Source organism: Rhipicephalus microplus, chromosome X (assembly GCF_043290135.1).
Source record: "Rhipicephalus microplus isolate Deutch F79 chromosome X, USDA_Rmic, whole genome shotgun sequence".
Lineage (NCBI taxonomy): Eukaryota > Metazoa > Arthropoda > Arachnida > Ixodida > Ixodidae > Rhipicephalus > Rhipicephalus microplus.
In genome coordinates, this window is record NC_134710.1 from 366103676 (window position 1) to 366121408 (window position 17733).

A 17733-nucleotide genomic window follows, 5' to 3' on the forward strand; every position below is an offset into this window, starting at 1 on the left:
AGCACTGATTCTACTGTCAGAGTTTACTGCCTCACGAATCGACTGCAGCAAAAAAAATGGAATCCGTCAAGTATCAGCGGAGTTACAGGGACTTCTCCCGCGCTCTGAGAGCTTTCGCTCTGCCTTAGCCTTTCTCCTCTCCAACTAGCATGCTGAAAGTTACACAGCGGAGGAAATTTGCTTATTTTCCTTGAGCGTACACGGTGGACGTATTAAGGTCAAACTACATGCCACGCTTTTCAAAGCGTTTTCTTGCGTTGCGTCTGAAAAATAGTTGACACAGCGTAGAGACTGGAAGGCAGTATCTTATACGCTACATGCGATGGGTCTATAAGGTACATTTACTTGATTTTTACAGCAAATATTGACAGTCTCTCATAATATTGATGTTGAGAAAAATTAAGAGTCTGGCATAACAGAGTCTGGTAAGAGTCTGGTACGCAATATTTTTTAAAAGTTACAAAATTGGTGCCAAGAGAATGGAAGGGCGTGACATCGAGAATGGCGCAAAAATGGGTGGTGTGATGAAATCGGAGAACTTGTTTCGCTCAGATACCCTTAAAGCCCAAAGGTATTACATAGGGAGGTGGGGGGGGGGTAACATTGAGTGGGGCATATTATAGACAAAGATTACTAAACACTATAAGAAAAATACATGGACAAAAGTAAGTAAAAACAAAAACATTTAGAGTTAAACAATGGCTAAAGAAAAGCAACCACAATTGAAACACTTAACAGTAGATAATATTTTCATCAGAGGGGGAACACAAGTCTTGACAACGATTAGCTTAAAAAGTCTTAGGAAGACTTTACGTGATTAAAAAAGTATTTGTGGCCGTCAATGTGCGGGATGTCAGTAGGCAGAACGTTCTATGTAGGCGATTAGATGTGGCGAGTGATAGAACAGATTAGTGCGACCAATTGATTGATATGTGGGGTTTAACGTCCCAAAACCACCATATGATTATGAGAGACGCCGTAGTGGAGGACTCCGGAAATTTCGACCACCTGGGGTTCTTTAACGTGCACCCAAATCTGAGCACACGGGCCTACAACATTTCCGCCTCCATCGGAAATGCAGCCGCCGCAGCCGGGATTTGAACCCGCGACCTGCGGGTCAGCAGCCGAGTACCTTAGCCACTAGACCACCTCGGAGGGGCTAGTGCGACCAAAAATGGGATCAGTTTTATACTGGTGATCCAATCGTGAAGATGTATGACAAGCTCGCCTGAAAACGATGGTATCGTGGGATGACTGTATTGTATTTTATGAAAGAAAAACAACAGTGTCTGCATTCTGTCCTTTTCTAATGGAGCTAATCTGAGGGAAAATTTCATGGCAGGTATGCTTGGTGTGCGCGAGTATTTTTTTTTTTTTTGATGAAACGAGCAGCCTTATTTTGTATACAGACTCCAGCTTCTGTATGAGGTAGGCTTGATGTGGATTCCAAATTAAGAAGGCGTATTCAATTTGTGAGCGTACTAGGGTCCTATAAGCAGGTATTTTAGTCTAAGAGTTAGCCGGATACGAATTTCACCTAATCAAGCCAAGAGATCTGGATGCTTCACTAACAATTGCGCCTATATGAATGTTTAATGACAGGTCTGATGGTAAATGAACACCAAGGTGCTTTATTGTCGATACAGAATCTATGTGTATGTTGTTCAACGTGTAGTCGTAAAACATCTTGTTTACCACTGTACCGAACCTGATAACCTTTGTTTTACTTACGTTAGTTTTCATTTGCCATTCATTACACCATTTGCTGAGGTTTGCTAGGTCAGACTGAAAATAGCAGGCATCCTGAGGGTTAGTAATTTGTCTGTAAATCACACAGTCATCCGCAAATTATCTAACTGTAAAATGCATATCATCATTGATATTGTTAATATCAACTAAAAACAATATAGGCCCGAGCATGGAACCCTGCTGTATGCCAGATTTGACGTACATTAACGGAGACTAATGGTTATTGATGAAAACGAATTGGCGCCGGTTAGTTAGGAAGTTGGTAATCTACTTAAGAATTTTGTATTTAAAATAAGACATCTAAGTTTATGAACAAGCCGCAAATGAGGATCCTTGTCAAAGGCATTCGCGAAGCCAACAAATATAGCGCCAGTGTAATGCAAGCAGTGAACAGAGTGATGCAAATCATTACTTGATTCGAACAGTTGCGTTTCGCAAGAACGACAATAGAGAAAACCGTGTTGATTGATAAAAAAGAAATGATGTTCCGTAAGAAACTTCATGACAGCGGATGAATTTATATGTCCTAGGAGTTTCCAACACGGGCCAGTTAAGGTCACGTGTTAGGTTAGTCTCTAAACTGATTCATTCTGTAATTTGAATTTGATGATGGTTTGTATTAAGATGATGGTCTGTAACTTGAAGAACATGTGCTAGATTTGTCCGTAATTTGATGGGTTAGACGGGTCACTAGACTTAAATATGGAAATTACGCGAGCTTCCGTCCAATCATCTGTGACGCAACCAGGGTCAATAGACTGCTGAAAAGTGCGGCTAAAACGTTTTAAATTGCAGGTTTTGACATTTTGAGCAGCTTAGGCCACATGCCATCAGGACCAGGAGCCGAGTCAGTTTAAAGGGAACTCCGGCGTTTTTTTTTTCAATATTCACCGATTTCAATAAAACTTTCAACGTGTGTTCTCGTCGTTACCGTGGTGATATGTGCCAAATTGTACAACCGTATCGTTGCCTTTTTTTCGAAGACAAGTTTTAAAGTTTGCGCCTGATTTTGGAATCACGCTTCTAAACGTGGGCCACCCTGTGTATGTGACGTAAGGGTATAGTAGGGGCCTACTCTTTTTCAAAAACCCCGCCTTTCCCAGCAGACGGATGCAGCGCGCGCTTTTTTCTACGAGGCGACGACAACGCGAGAACAGTTCAGTTTTGTAAGCTGCATGCAGCGTGTTAGTTGTCGTTGAAATCGGGTCTTACAATATTGAGCAACAAGGAAATCGATTCGAGGCATGTCATGTGCCTCACGCGCCCGTGGGTCGAAAGCAAAAGCGATGCTTCCGCGCTTAGATAGCAGCTGCAGTCATCGTTGAACTTGTCACTAATAAGTCCAGACGAGCTATCACAGCTTGCTTTTCGTCGGATGACATCGAGAGCTTGCCTTTCGCACTATGTTTACACCCTGGCCAGCCGTGGCGGGGTGTAGCGGATCTCGTGACGTCATCAGCGACGGATTCTCGTGACGTCATTTCGATATCCACCATGGACGACAGACCAGCTCCCGGTTTCGGTTTCGATTCTGCTTCACCGTTTATTACCTAATTAAAACTTTTGATAAGTGCATAGGCAAAATGAACCACCCTAGCTTTTACAAGACTTTCGATACTATTTAAAAGCAGCATAATCTCAGTATGGTCGAAAATGCACCGGAGTTCCTCTTTAAAGACGATTGATGCAGGAATGTATCTCTTCCGGGGTGATATTAATGTCGCTCATGTTTGAATGCAGTAGAGGGAGTTGAAGAGTACTTGAAACAGGGGTATCATCTGTGAAAACAGACAAAAAAGCTCATTGAATTTAACAGCGACATCCACTGGAGACAGAATGCTACGATCCTTCGTTAATGACACCGCTGAATTTAAAACGTAATTAGGGCTAAAAAGTTGCTAAACCTTTTTCGTGTCACTGCGAACTATGTCTGAAATGTCGTGGTTAAACAATATACCTTTGGCTGTTGGTATGTCGATTCTACATAAGTGCGCGTGCTCATGATAAAGCCTCCAATCTTCCTCAGGTGCCGATAGTTTAGCTTTCGAGTATAAATATAATTCAAGGGGAGCCCGCCGGTGCACAACAGGGTAATTGAGAAACAACTTTGTCTTGCCTTGGACATAAATAGGCGGATGAAGGCTATTAGATTATCTGGAACTAACACTCATAAATTGCTTACTGAAGTGGCAAATTAAAGCCGTTGTGATATTACTGTGCTGGTGCCTTTGTGCGTCACTCTTCAGTCTTGTTATGAACCGTAATTTATTGGAGTGATTCCATGGGTGGATGCAGTGAGAGTATTACGGCAACCGTACTTATAATGTACGTGAAAGTCACCGTGCTTACGTCAGTAAAAAAAAAAATCGTTTAGGGTTACGGCCAAGTGTGCTTTTGTATCACCTAATGTTTTCGCTCAACATAGTATATTTGGGAGGAGAAAAAAAAGCTATTAAAAGCCATGTAAGATGATTTGTTAAGTGTAACGGGCGCTAGCCGCTGTATATACACGTGATGATCATCATCAGTAGGCGGCTTCGTCATAATGTTGCAGTTAATAAATAGGCTTTCCTAACGCAGAACAAGCATACCTGGCTTGTGCATTACATGAATGCCGCAATAGGGGTACTGATAGAAAGCCATGAATTTACCTTTGCGAGCACAATATATCAAATGCGTCAAACTGGCAACATAACACGTCCACAACAAAGGTAAACTATTTTTGCGTCACATAAGCATAATATCAAATGTGGTAGGCCTGTAAAGCCACAGCGTTTGCGTACATCGTAAAACCTACGTGTATGGTGGGGATTGACTACTATGACCAGTAATATCAGAGGGCATTGTCTAATCAAGAGAACTACGAAAAGAAATTTGCCAGAAAAAAAGTTTTCTAACTGAAGACACTCAGCCCATGCAACGACCTGCTTAAAATGATTGAAATAAGTACATTTAAAGCTACAGACAAAGTTCTGAAGGCGTAGTGTTCATACTATGAGGGAAGCAAAGTCTCGCAAGTTCGGTGGTGACCAGGTCTTCATTGTACGGTGTTCTTCAAGTGCTGCAATTTTCCTTGTCATGGGCGAAACAGGGCATACAAGTTATACTCATCTTGTGTTTGGCTTCGACATAAAGGTGAGGACTCCGTTAGTCCTCTTCACGAAAAATTTACGCTGTCCCAGGCGGCGGCCACAATTAGAAACCAGCCGTGCCAGCCGTACGCACAAATGTTATCAAAATTACCCAGACCTCATACACACATAAATTATACTGATGAATTTCGTCTATTTGCTACACCTTGTATTGAATAAGAAGCACATCCCTGTCATTTAACTGTTCCGCGCTGGCGTCTGACGTGATGATTACACTTCTGTATAGAGAAGATAAAGAAATAATTTTTACGTGACTCCGCAGGGGCGTCTGCGTAAACAGGCGTTTGGTGTGTAGTGACACCACAGACCCGAGCTAATGGGGGAGTTTCGACTCCCTCCCATGCCTAGCCGGGCGTGGATAAGCCGTGTCCGGGGAAAAGGGGATCCGGGGGGTTGAGCTGACGCTGGGCGCTTGAACCTTTAAGGCCCCCGGCAGAGGCAACACACCCCTTTGGCCCCGGCTTCACGTAGACAGCACCCCTGGGATGACCCACTCAGGGGAAATCGGAAGTCCCCTTTTCCTATCTCTCTCTGCCTACATCTTCGCCTTTATCTCTCACTTTTTATCTGTACTGTCATCTCTTTTCCGTTTACTTCCAAATTTCCTGGCGGCGAGGGTTAACCCTGTGTAGTTACCCAACCTTGGGCAGTTAGATTCGGTCATAGCAGCGATACATGGCTGGCGTCTCCAAGTGTTCACAATTCAACCTTGTAGCGTCCCCTTGTTGGGCTCGGTGGTGGGTGGCCACCATCGCCGCCGAACTGTACACAATCTGTAGGGGCAACTTTTCCCCCCTCTCCCTGATCACCGCCTGAAAAAGTGGCACATCAAAGAACCATTCTTTTTTTCCAAGCCAAAGCTGTCTTTCCCCAAGTTTTATGCCGTGTATAGCCAGAAAGAAAACAAAACAGTCCGAGCAATCTCACCTTCTCTTGTCTTGAAAACACTCACCGAAGCAATCGGCCCAGTATATTGTGTAACCCAGTTGGGAAGCCGTCACCTCCTTTTGGACGTTCGCGACAAGCTCCAATACAACAAGTTACCTAAACTGGTAGCGTTTGGGGATGTGCCAGTCGCAGTGGGCCCACACAGGCCAATGAATACAGTGCGTGGTGTGGTCTCTGATGACGACCTGCTTGCACTGTCTTAAAGTGAATTATTGGAAGGCTGGCAAGACCGAAATGTAGTCAAGGTCCAAAGAATAAATATACGCCGAGACCAAAAGGAAACACTCAAAAGACACATTATCATCACCTTTTGTACCAGTTACTTCCCAGATTCAATTGAAATTGGCTACTGCAAGCTCCATGTCAGGCCCTATGGGCCAAACCCTCGCAGATGTTTCAAGTTCCAGCGCTTTCGACATGGGTCACAAAGCTGCAGATGGCGAATTACTTGCGCAAAATGTGCATTCAACGAGCACGCATCAAATACGTGTACCTCAACAACATCATGCTGTGCGAACTGTGAAGGAGACCATGCGCCTACTCGAGATCGTGTCCCATCTGGCGGAAAGAAAAATAAATTCTTGAGACTAAAGAGAAGTTCAATCTCTCCTTTCAAGGATCACATAAACAGTTCTCCATCCATCAGTCCAGTCCCTCCTTCACCGATGTGACGCGCTGGGGCGCCGCGCCACATCTTTCCGTGCCCGCAAAAGTCACACAGAGTGAGACTGCGGGCGCGCTACAAGCACCCCCGGCTCCAGCAGCCAGTACTGCTCCGCCACCTTAAAAACAGGGCCAGCAGACTCCCAGTTTGCCGGACCCCAAGCCACTGCAAGCACAGTGAGGCCGAAAGCACCGTGAATGTGTCTGTCTAGCAGGCACTATCCACCACCTCACAAGAGGTGATGAATAAGAGTCCCACTCCTCCGGCGTCCTAGACGCCGAAGGAGAGGCGCAGCTCTTTGGAGCGCACTAAAAAAGAAAGACTGCGCATTACAGGGCCTCCTAAGAACCATGTAACCTTAGGCAATACCTTTGTACACACAGCGCCACACAGATTAAAAATTACACAAATATTACAGTGGAACGTCTCAGGACTGCTGATAAACCTCGACGATATTCAAGAACTTTTACGCAAACGTACACCAAAAGTGCTGTGTGTACAAGAAACACACTTGAAACCAAAACGCACAAACTTTATATGCTATTACGTTATCTTTCAAAGCGATCGGAATTATGCAGTCGCGTCATCTGGTGGTGTTCCTATTGTTGTGGATCCAGGAACTGCCTGTACACACTTACCACTTCAGACGTCTCTTGAGGAAGTAGATGTCCGAGCCGTTATCTTGAACAAACTGGTCACAATTTGTTCGATTTATATACCTCTTCAGCACCAATTAGAAAACAAGCATTCCAAGCGTTAATTGATGAACTTCCAGAACCGTATCTTCTCCTTGGAGATTTTAACGCACATAGCAGTCTGTGGGGTGAATCGCGCTGCGATGCACGAGGTCGTCTGAATGAACAGTTTCTTTTCTCCTCTGGCGCGTGTCTCCTCAATAGGAAAGAGGCAACATGTTATAGCCTCGCTAACAATACCTACTCGTCAATCGACCTAAGCATTGTATCTCCATCGCTTCTTCTCCTAATTCACTGAAAAATCATTATTAATCCGTTTGGAAGCGACCACTACCCTGTAGTTCTGAGCTGAGCAGTACCAAATGAATGTCCTCCTCAGGCTCCCAAATGGCTGATAGAAAAAGCCGATTGTGACCAGTTTTAGAAGGCTGCTAGCTTAAGTTGGACTGACATATGCAGTTCTAACTTAGGTGCAGCTGTACAATATTTTACTGCGTTTATTATTGAAGCTGCAGCTAAGTGCATTCCGCAAACACCTGGACTGGGCGGAAAACAACGAGACTCCTGGTGGAACAGTGAGTGCCGCAATGCTCGCAAACAACAAAACAAAGCATAGAGTCTGCTTTGAGACTCACCGACCACCGAAAATTTTGTCAATTTTAGAACCATCAAGTCCCAAGCCAGGAGAACGCATCGACAGGCCAGGAGGGAGAGCTGGCAGTTGTTTTTATCTGGAATCAACTGGAGTCTGTAGCATGGTCGGTGGCGTAGTAGGACGAGAAGCACATCGTTTTCCTCTAGTAAGCACACAAGGCAATGGTTTGGAAAACCAAGCGAATCCCCTCGGTGCACATTTCTAACAGGTCTACAGCTCGTCCCATTACAGTCTATCGTTCCAACAATACAAAGCAAGAATAGAAAAACAGCGAATAGAACGCAAATTGACAAACAATGAGACATACAATGAAGCTTTCGTCTTAGCTGAGTTACAAGCATCGTTAAACTGGTGTAACAGAACCACCCCAGGTTCCGGCCGTACATTATACGAAATGCTCAAACGTCTGTTTCCCGAAACCCAGAAAGCTATCCTTTTTTTGTATAATGTCCTTTGGTTTTCCGCTGAGATCCATTCCACCTGTGAAAAAGCAGTCATTATTCCGATTTTTAAACAGGGCAAGGAGCAATCTTCAGCATCAAGCGACAGGCTCATAGCATTGACAAATTGCCCATGCAACGTTTTTGAAAAAATGGTAAACAGACGACTGCTGCACGTCCTTGAAACAAATACCCTGCTTGACCCATGTCAGTGCGGGTTTCGAGAGGCTAACTCCCGTATTCTAGAGCACCCCTTTACTCAACGATCCACCTTCATTTGAGAAAGCCGATGGGAGTGCCATCTCTAGGTAGGGAAAGTCACTGCATATCAGTGATAACTTGCTGCTATTCTTGAGTAGCGCAGCGTCATTTTCAGCCGAGCAGCGGCGCAGAGCGCAGCCCTGTCAAGTGAAGGGTGAAAGTCGAGTCGAGGAGCGTTTGTTAATACGGGGGTAAGTCCACTACTCACCACCTTGTCTGTATCGAGGCACAAATTCGTGATGATTTCATCCATAAACAATTATTTCTGCCCGTGTTCCTTGATATAGAGAAGGCCTATGACATTACGTTGCACTTTGACATACTCCGAGACCTGTCCCACCTATAGGTGTGTGGGACAAAATGTTGGCAATACTCGAAGGCTACCTGTCTAATCGGACATTTTATGTTCAAGTGGGCACTGTGTTGTCCCGTACATTTGTTCAAAAAACAGCAGTGCCACGAGGAGAGGTATTGAGTTGTTTACTTTTTAGAGTCAAAATGAACCCCTTGAGCCTCATTATCCCACAAAATATGTTTTACTGTACATGTGTTGACGACGAGCAGGTCATTTTTAAGTCCTGTAACCCCTCAGTGTGTGAACGTCAGGTTCAATTAGGTTTGAACAAGGTCGCTCTATGGGCAGATGAGAATGGTTTTAAACTGAACGCGCAAAACAGTAGCTGTATCTTGTTCTGCCGAAAGAGGGGCGTTCATTCCGATCCCGAGGTTGACCTGCATGATCAACGTCTCTCTGTGAAGGCCGAGCACAAGTTTCTGGGCCTAATATTACACACAAAACTAACCTTCATCCCATACATCAAGTATTTAGAAGACAGGTGCTTAGAAACCATGAATATTTTGAAAGTGTTGTCACGAACTACGTGGGGCAGTAACAGGAAGTGTCTGATCAAATTATATAAAAGCCTCGTGCACACGCGCCTAGATTACAGTGCTATAATCTATCAGTCTGTGACACCATCAGCCTTAAAGATTCTCGACCCTGTCCACCATCGCATTCACCTCTCTGCGGGTGCTTTCCGAACTATATTGTACGTTGAATCAAATGAATGGTCACTCCATCTGCAGAGATGTTACCTGTCTTTTACATACTATCTCAAGGTTAACGCTGATGCGGAACATCTCGCTCACTCCACAATTATTGATCTCTACAATTGTTGATAATTGATATGCGGGGTTTAGCGTCCCAAACCATCATATGATTATGAGAGACGCCGTAGTGAAGGGCTCCGGAAATCGCAACCACCTGGAGTTCTTCAACATGCACCCAAATCTGAGCACACGGGCCTACAACATTTCCGCCTCCATTGGATGATCTGTCCAATTGTACCTTGTTCAATAACTGTCCTTCGCTGAGACAGCCCTACTAACTTCGTGTCAGTTGGCTTACTGAGGAAACAGCTGTGCCACATTTAGAACAACGTTTGATGGCTCCAGCAGTATATCTGCCACCATGGAAGTGGCAGGTTATACACTGCGATCTATGTTTCGTAGAAGTCACTAAAGACACACCTGCACATATCTGCACGCACTTCCTCGACCTCCAACACAAGTACATTTGCCCAGAATTTTTTACAGATGCTTCAAAGTCTCACACTGGTGTGTCTTATGCAACTGTTGGCCCATCTTTCTCAAACTCTGGTATTCTGCACTCCGAAACAAGCATCTTCACAGCAGAGGCTGACACGGTATCTGTGGCCGTCAAGCATAATAAGAAACTGCAGCTACAACGCGTGGTAATATATACACATATTCGCTGAGCGCAGTAATGGCACTGAAAACTCGGCGAAAACATAAAAACCTTGTTCTTGTGCCTTTGTACTCTCTCTTATGCACGATATATGCCCTTAAACAACATGTTGTAGTCTGCTGGGTGCCAGGGCACCGCTAAATGGCGGGAAACGTGTTGGTGGATCAGCTAGCCGCATTTTCTCAAAACAACGTTGCCACCAATACATCTGTAGCTGTCCCTGCACTTGATCTGAAACCATTTCTACGAAGGAAGCTCAGGGCGTGCTAGCAGTGCATATGGGATAGGCAGAGAGAAAACAAACTGCAAGTTGTCAAACCGAGAATGAGAAATTGGTCAACAGTATTCAAATCACGCTACACACAAGTCACACTTACAATACTACAGATAGGACACACACACTCGACACATTCATACCTTTTGTCTGGTGGAGATGCACCCTTGTGTGAGAGCTGTGGAGAACCATGAGCGGTTCTCCACATCCTCGTCCAGTGTAGTGATTTAGATTTTCTCAGAAATAACCACTTTTTGTTGCCCTACCGACAACAGGTACCCTTGCACCCATCAATGTTCATCGGCAGAAAACGCTTTTTCCACATAAATCATTGCCGGCGTTTTTAACACATGTCCGTACTTTTAATGTCATATACCCAGGTGCTCCATAGAACGATCTCTGAAGAGAGGTCACTGCCGCGGTGGCTGCATCGTTGTCATCGTCTTACTATCACAACGTTTCGCCATTTACTATTATTGCCCATATTTCACGTCAATGTCAGGGTTTCAATGCTTCTATATTTTTTACCCGCGTTAACGCAAATAATTTGAAGGCCCCTTTACAGCCACCTATCATAATCATTGCTCGGATCAATTGTCGACTTACCTGGCGCTCTTTGGTCATCAAATGGCCCTTGCGCCATAAAACACCACAACCACACATCATCATCATCATCATCATTTTTATGTGAAAATTGTGCCTTAACATAACAGTGGATTCGTACTCGCGAGCACTAGAATAGGTTATCACATGTCGGCCCCTTCAGTGGGTCCTACTAGAAGCTAATTCATCATCATCATCATCATCAGCCTGACTACGTCCACTGCAGGACAAAGGCCTCTCCCATGTTCCGCCAGTTAACCCGGTCCTGTGCTTGCTGCTGCCAATTTATACCCGCAAACTTCTTAATCTCATCTGCCCACCTAATCTTCTGTCTCCCCCTAACCCGCTTCCCTTCTCTGGCAATCCAGTCAGTTACCCTTAATGACCAGCGGTTATCCTGTCTACGCGCTACATGCCCTGCCCATGTCCATTTCTTCTTCTTGATTTTAGCTATGATATCCTTAACCCCCGTTTGTTCCCTAATCCATTCTGCTCGCAGTCGCCCATCACTATGGTATACTGTGTTTTTACTTTACTCATTGCCGAAGACGTGGAATCGGCAATGAGTAAAGTAAAAACACAGTATACTATAGTGATGGGCGACTTTAATGCAAAGGTAGGGAAGAAGCAGGCTGGAGACCAGGCAGTAGGAGATTATGGCATCGGTACTAGAAACGCCAGAGGAAAGCTCCTAGTAGAATTCGCAGAACGCAATCATTTACGGATTTTGAATACCTTCTACCGAAAACGAGAAAACCGCAAGTGGACATGGAGGAGCCCTAATGGCGAAAATAAGAACGAAATATACTTTATAATGAGTGCACACCCTGGAATCGTGCAGGATTTGGAATTGATTGGCAAGGTACGATGCAGTGACCATAGAATGGTACGGTCTCGAATTCGCCTAGACTTGAAGAAAGAACGACAGAAACTGATACGCAAGAAGCCAATCAATCAGCTAGCACTGAGAGGGAAAGTACAGGAATTCGGAGTGTCGCTGCAGAACAGGTACTCGGCTCTTAGTGAGAAAACCAACCTTAGCGTAGATACAATGAATGATAATCTGACGAGTATCATTACGGAGTGTGCAGCGGAAGTTGGAGGCAGGGTAGTAAGACAGGACACTGGCAAGCTTTCCCAGGAAACGAAGAACCTAATTAAGAAGCGTCAAATCATGAAAGTGTCAAGTACAACAGACAAAATAGAACTGGCAGAGCTTTCGAAGTTGATTAATAGACGTAAGGTATGCGATGTAAGAAGGTATAACATGGAGAGAATTGAACACGCTCTGAAAAACGGAGGAAGTGTCAAAGCATTGAAGAGGAAACTTGGGATAGGCAAAAGTCAGATGTATGCACTAAGGGACAAAGAAGGCAAAATAACTACCAATATGGATATGATAGTTAAAATAGCGGAGGAGTTTTACAGAGATCTGTACAGTAGCCGAGACAACCACGACCTTAATACTATAAGAACTAGCAGTAACCCAGATTACACCCCACCAGTAATGATAGAAGAAGTCAGAAAAGCTTTGGAGAGCGTGCAAAGAGGCAAAGCTGCTAGTGAGGATCAGGTAACATCAGATCTGCTGAAAGATGGAGGACAGATTGTGTTAGAAAAACTAGCCACCCTGTTTACAAGGTGTCTCCTGACGGGAAGAGTACCAGAGTCTTGGAAGAACGCTAACATCATCTTAATACATAAGAAAGGAGATGACAAGGACTTGAAGAATTACAGGCCGATCAGCTTGCTCTCTGTAGTATACAAGCTATTTACAAAGGTAATTGCTAACAGAGTAAAGAAAACATTAGAATTCAATCAACCAAAGGAACAAGCAGGATTTCGAACAGGCTACTCAACAATTGACCACATTCATACTATCAATCAGGTAATAGAGAAATGCTCAGAGTATAACCAACCACTATACATAGCCTTCATAGATTACGAGAAGGCGTTTGATTCAGTAGAAATATCAGCCGTCATGCAAACACTGCGGAATCAGGGCGTAGATGAAGTATATATAAACATTCTGGAAGAAATCTACAGGGGATCAACTGCTACCATAGTGCTTCATAAAGAAAGCAACAGAATACCAATCAAGAAGGGTGTAAGGCAGGGGGACACAATTTCCCCAATGCTATTTACCGCGTGCTTACAGGAGGTTTTCAGAAGCCTAGAATGGGAACAGTTAGGGATAAGAGTCAATGGAGAATACCTTAGTAACCTGCGCTTCGCCGATGACATTGCATTGCTGAGTAACTCAGGGGACGAATTGCAACTCATGATTACGGAGTTAGACAAGGAGAGCAGAAAGGTGGGTCTTAAAATTAATCTGCAGAAAATGAAAGTAATGTACAACAACCTCGGCAAGGAGCAGCGCTTCGAGATAGGTAATAGTGCACTTGAAGTTGTAAAAGACTATGTCTACTTAGGGCAGGTAATAACCGCAGAGCCGAACCATGAGATTGAAGTAACTAGAAGAATAAGAATGGTGTGGAGCACATTCGGCAAGCACTCTCAAATTATGACAGGTAGATTGCCACTATCCCTCAAGAGGATGGTATATAACAGCTGTATCTTGCCGGTACTTAGCTACGGAGCAGAAACCTGGAGACTTACAAAGAGGGTTCAGCTTAAATTGAGGACGACGCAGCGAGCAATGGAAAGAAAAATGGTAGGTGTAACCTTAAAAGACAAGAAGAGAGCAGAAGCTAATTACTAATTATAAATACTTCCTTTTGTAATGAGTGCATTCTTTCTCTGAAAAGCCTTACTTTAGTATTGAGGCCATGCACACAGCTTTATTTTTCCCGACCACATACTACAAACCGCTATTACGCAGTATACGCGACTGACACGCAAAAAAGGGGTGATTCGTAAGAGGCAGCATATATATATATATATATATATATATATATATATATATATATATATATATATATATATATATATATATATATATATATATATAAGGGAAAGAAGTGTATACCTAAGGGCTCGTTTTTCCCTGTTTTAACACAATATTAATGAGATATAACAGACAGTAATGCCAAGGAATGTACAGGGGAAGTTATTAGAACCAATGGAATGTAAATAAGAAAAAAGAAAAGTGGATGAAAAAATAACGAGCCGTGAGCAGGAATCGAACCTACATATATATACCACAATGTTTTGTATCAAGTCTCTGGCCCCATCAGAAGTCATTGTCCTGCATAATCACCGGTTAGGACCAGCGTAGGCCCTTGTAGACACCTTCAGAATCTTTGACGTCTCGGCTCGGCGTTTGTTGCGGGAACTTCAAGGAGGCGTCGCCACCCGAATTTTCTTTTTGCCTCTTTTCTCGTTTAGCGAGCATCTTGTCCAGGCAAACGCACTGGTTTTGATATTGTAAAAGAGTAATTTTGCTAATAATAGAAAAAAAATCGTTTTTTCTTTAACGATCTTGTACTGAGACTGTACTGACAGGCGTCGATCATCTGAATAAAGATGCAGTCATTCACTGATGTCTTGTTCACAACCGTGCAGGCGACGGACGCCGATGCACCCGGCCCCAACAGCAACGTGACGTACGAGATCGTGAGCGGCAACTACGAGCAGAAGTTCCGCATCGACCCCGTGTCAGGCGCTGTCAGCCTCACGGCGCCCCTGTCAGCGGCTCGAATGGGACTGCCCCTGGTGCTTACAGTGCGAGCCCACGACCAGGGCATCCCAGTGCGCTCGGCGTCGGTGCCGGTACGCGTGCACACGCAGGTGAGCGAGACGCGCCTGCACATACGCTGGTACGTGCCGGCCGTAGGAGACGGGAGCAAGTCGATTACTGTCCCATATACGAAAGAATGCTTTACTTGGTCTAGGTGTCCCAGCCATCAAGCGCCAAGATTTCAGAAATGATGATGGGCCTATTGTGAAGCAGACCTGAACACTGGAGCAGCCACTAGTAATTTTTTTCGTGAATGAGTCACTAAGCTCTAACAAGTTTTGTAAGTCAACAAATACTCATCTAGTCTCCAATGTGGCACCGAAGCATATGTAGGCATGTTTAAACGGCATCAAAATGAAATAATTTCAGCAGCGAACTGATTTCGAGCTCATTTGTAGCTTAGTAAAATTTAATACTTTTTTAATTTACCGGGATACACTTTAAAGGGGCCCTGCTACATTTTTTGAGCATGGTCAGAAAACGCTGCCGATTGGTAATAGAGGCCCCCGACAACACGCGAGCCAAATAATATAGCGCAGCACGCGGCTTGTAATTCACAATATATTATCAAAATCGGCCAAAAATTGCTTTCCCTTCCCTCGACGAATGACGGAAGACGCTCAAAAATCACTCGTAGAATGCCCATCTATCAGCAATCGGCTGATTTGAACATGGCACGCTCGGTCGCTACAGAGATCCCCGTGGGGGGCCGTCACTTGTCCACGCGTGCGCGCGCCATCGCAAAATCCGCGTATTCGAAGAAAAAAAAATTGGTCAAGTTTAAAAGGCGTGCGTGACGTATTTTGTTTGCCCCTCCCATCTCTGCTTGCTTAGCTTAGAGAGCATGCGATTGCAGAGTGTGAGAAATCTTTGTAACTCCACTCGTACTGCCCAGATTCTTAAATTTTTGTGGCATTGAATTTGGGAGACAATATGCTTCTCCAATGAAATAATTCTATGGTTATTGAAAAAAGTGTTTCAGATCCCCTCTAATGCGTTCTACAATCTTGACTTTTATCAGTGCGTTTTGTTAGACATTTTACAAAAACGTCATTTTATTTTAGTGCAACATATAAGAATAGGTTCATTTTTTTACACCCTGGCTGTATCTCTGTGTATATATCTCTGTTTTAAAAGACTCAAATACCATTGTTTTGCAAGCGTCATAATGTTCACGCTATTTTTATCCTAATATCTCATGTTTAAATGAAATGTTGTGATGCAAAGTTCTCGTGCTTTATATTTCCTTCAATGTGTACCATAAGTAACATTATTGCCTGTTTCAGGAGTACCTGAATAGATCAATAGTTGTTGTCCTGCCAGGAAGCGAAGATCAAGTGCGGCCAAGGAAGGAAAATATTGAAAGGTAGCCTTAACTTTATAGTCACTTCATACGAATGCCCACCCCTGTGCCACTGATTCCTTCCCAGCTTTATGTGCTTTATTCAGAGTCGCTTCTCCCTAGTGCGAAACCTTGCCCTACTGGATACCAGTGTCACGGCCGCGGGATGAAAAAGCGCACGGTGTGCTTTTTCAACCAGCGGCTGTGCTAGTGTTCAGTGCCTTGCCTGTGAACCCAGTGTCGCGCTAGATATTGGAGAGCTAGGGCTGCAGAGTGCTATTATGACACATGCTGAGTACTGTAGCGCAAAACAGCTCTTGAGATTTAAAACAGCTTTACCGACTCGGTATAATTATATATGCGAGCACAGAAAGTAATATAGAAAGCACTATTACAACTTAGAAGCGGGAGAAAAGCGAATAAAAAACTTCCTCTAGCAGAATTCGATCTTATGACCTCCTGATCTCTAGCCACTGCGCCTCGCTGTCATGTGCTGGCAGTTCTTCAAAATCACCTATCAGCACATCAACACATCACTTGGTTTCATAGTTGCACGTCGCGCACGCAACGCAGACGCGAACTTCTATTCCAACTAAGACTTGCGTCTTTATTAGGCCCATAAAAACGGCGCTTCCAGGAAAAATGAGATGCCTATAATGGCAACAGCACCAACTTTCTCTTATGACTCGCATCCTAACTCTCCGAAAAATATCGAACAGACCGAGAAGCAGATACTCATTGCCAAATGTGACTGCCGAGCTTGCATCACCGTTCGTTGCTCTTTACACTTGTCGACAATTGTGGAAGTTTTATGTAGCAAAAATATCTCGTTCTATAAATGCCCGCGTATTCTACTGAGTCTTGGGCAGTTTTTCTCGCGCAAGTGACTAAATGCCAGTACTATACGCCAGTGTACTAATTTGCAGCTCTATCAATACCTGCAACTACATTGCCACTTTTGCAATAATCGAATGCAATGAATGTCAAAAATATGCGATCACCATATTTAGGTAAATTGTACGACTTGGTAATTCTGTGTTTTCGCTTACGAGCCAGGAAGTACCGGCGAGTGCGGCCGGCTGCTTTTGCCAGCATCGTGCATGCGCTTGCTCAACGCGTATCGCATTGATGCCCATCGCTTCTTGAACGGACGTCGTAGCAAAGGAAAAAAAATGTCGTCGTAGAATGCGGTTAAAGCAAGTTTTTTCCAGCGACATAACTCTGTTGTTGATAGAGCAGAAGACCATTGGTTTGCACAATTTTACCTTGCTTGCATGTATTCGTATAAGCACATGGCAGCTTTTGTAGCACTGATTGTCGCATCTAGAATTACGCCACGAGACAACACGCATACGCTGCTCGGCGCCATCTGCGCTTTCGACGCAGCGAAGTTGGTTGTAGCCAGCTTCTCTGACACTGGTGGCTCAAAAGAGTGACCTCCAGTCATTGCCTCCGAGATTGTGCACTTGGAGGCCATGCTTC

At 44.2% G+C, this 17733-nt stretch overlaps 1 protein-coding gene across 2 annotated transcripts in view; it reads left to right on the forward strand.

Moving 5' to 3' along the window:
* LOC142776367 (uncharacterized) overlaps positions 1 to 17733 on the forward strand; it is a 155516-nt gene that overhangs the window by 119259 nt on the left and 18524 nt on the right. For both annotated transcript variants that reach the window (XR_012887484.1, XM_075879919.1), the window contains exons 17-18: positions 14735 to 14959; positions 16196 to 16275. Coding sequence is in view for 1 of the 2 variants with exons in the window: in XM_075879919.1 (XP_075736034.1) it covers positions 14735 to 14959; positions 16196 to 16275 (305 nt within the window). In the remaining variant the exon portion in view is untranslated. The remainder of the gene's footprint in view (positions 1 to 14734; positions 14960 to 16195; positions 16276 to 17733) is intronic.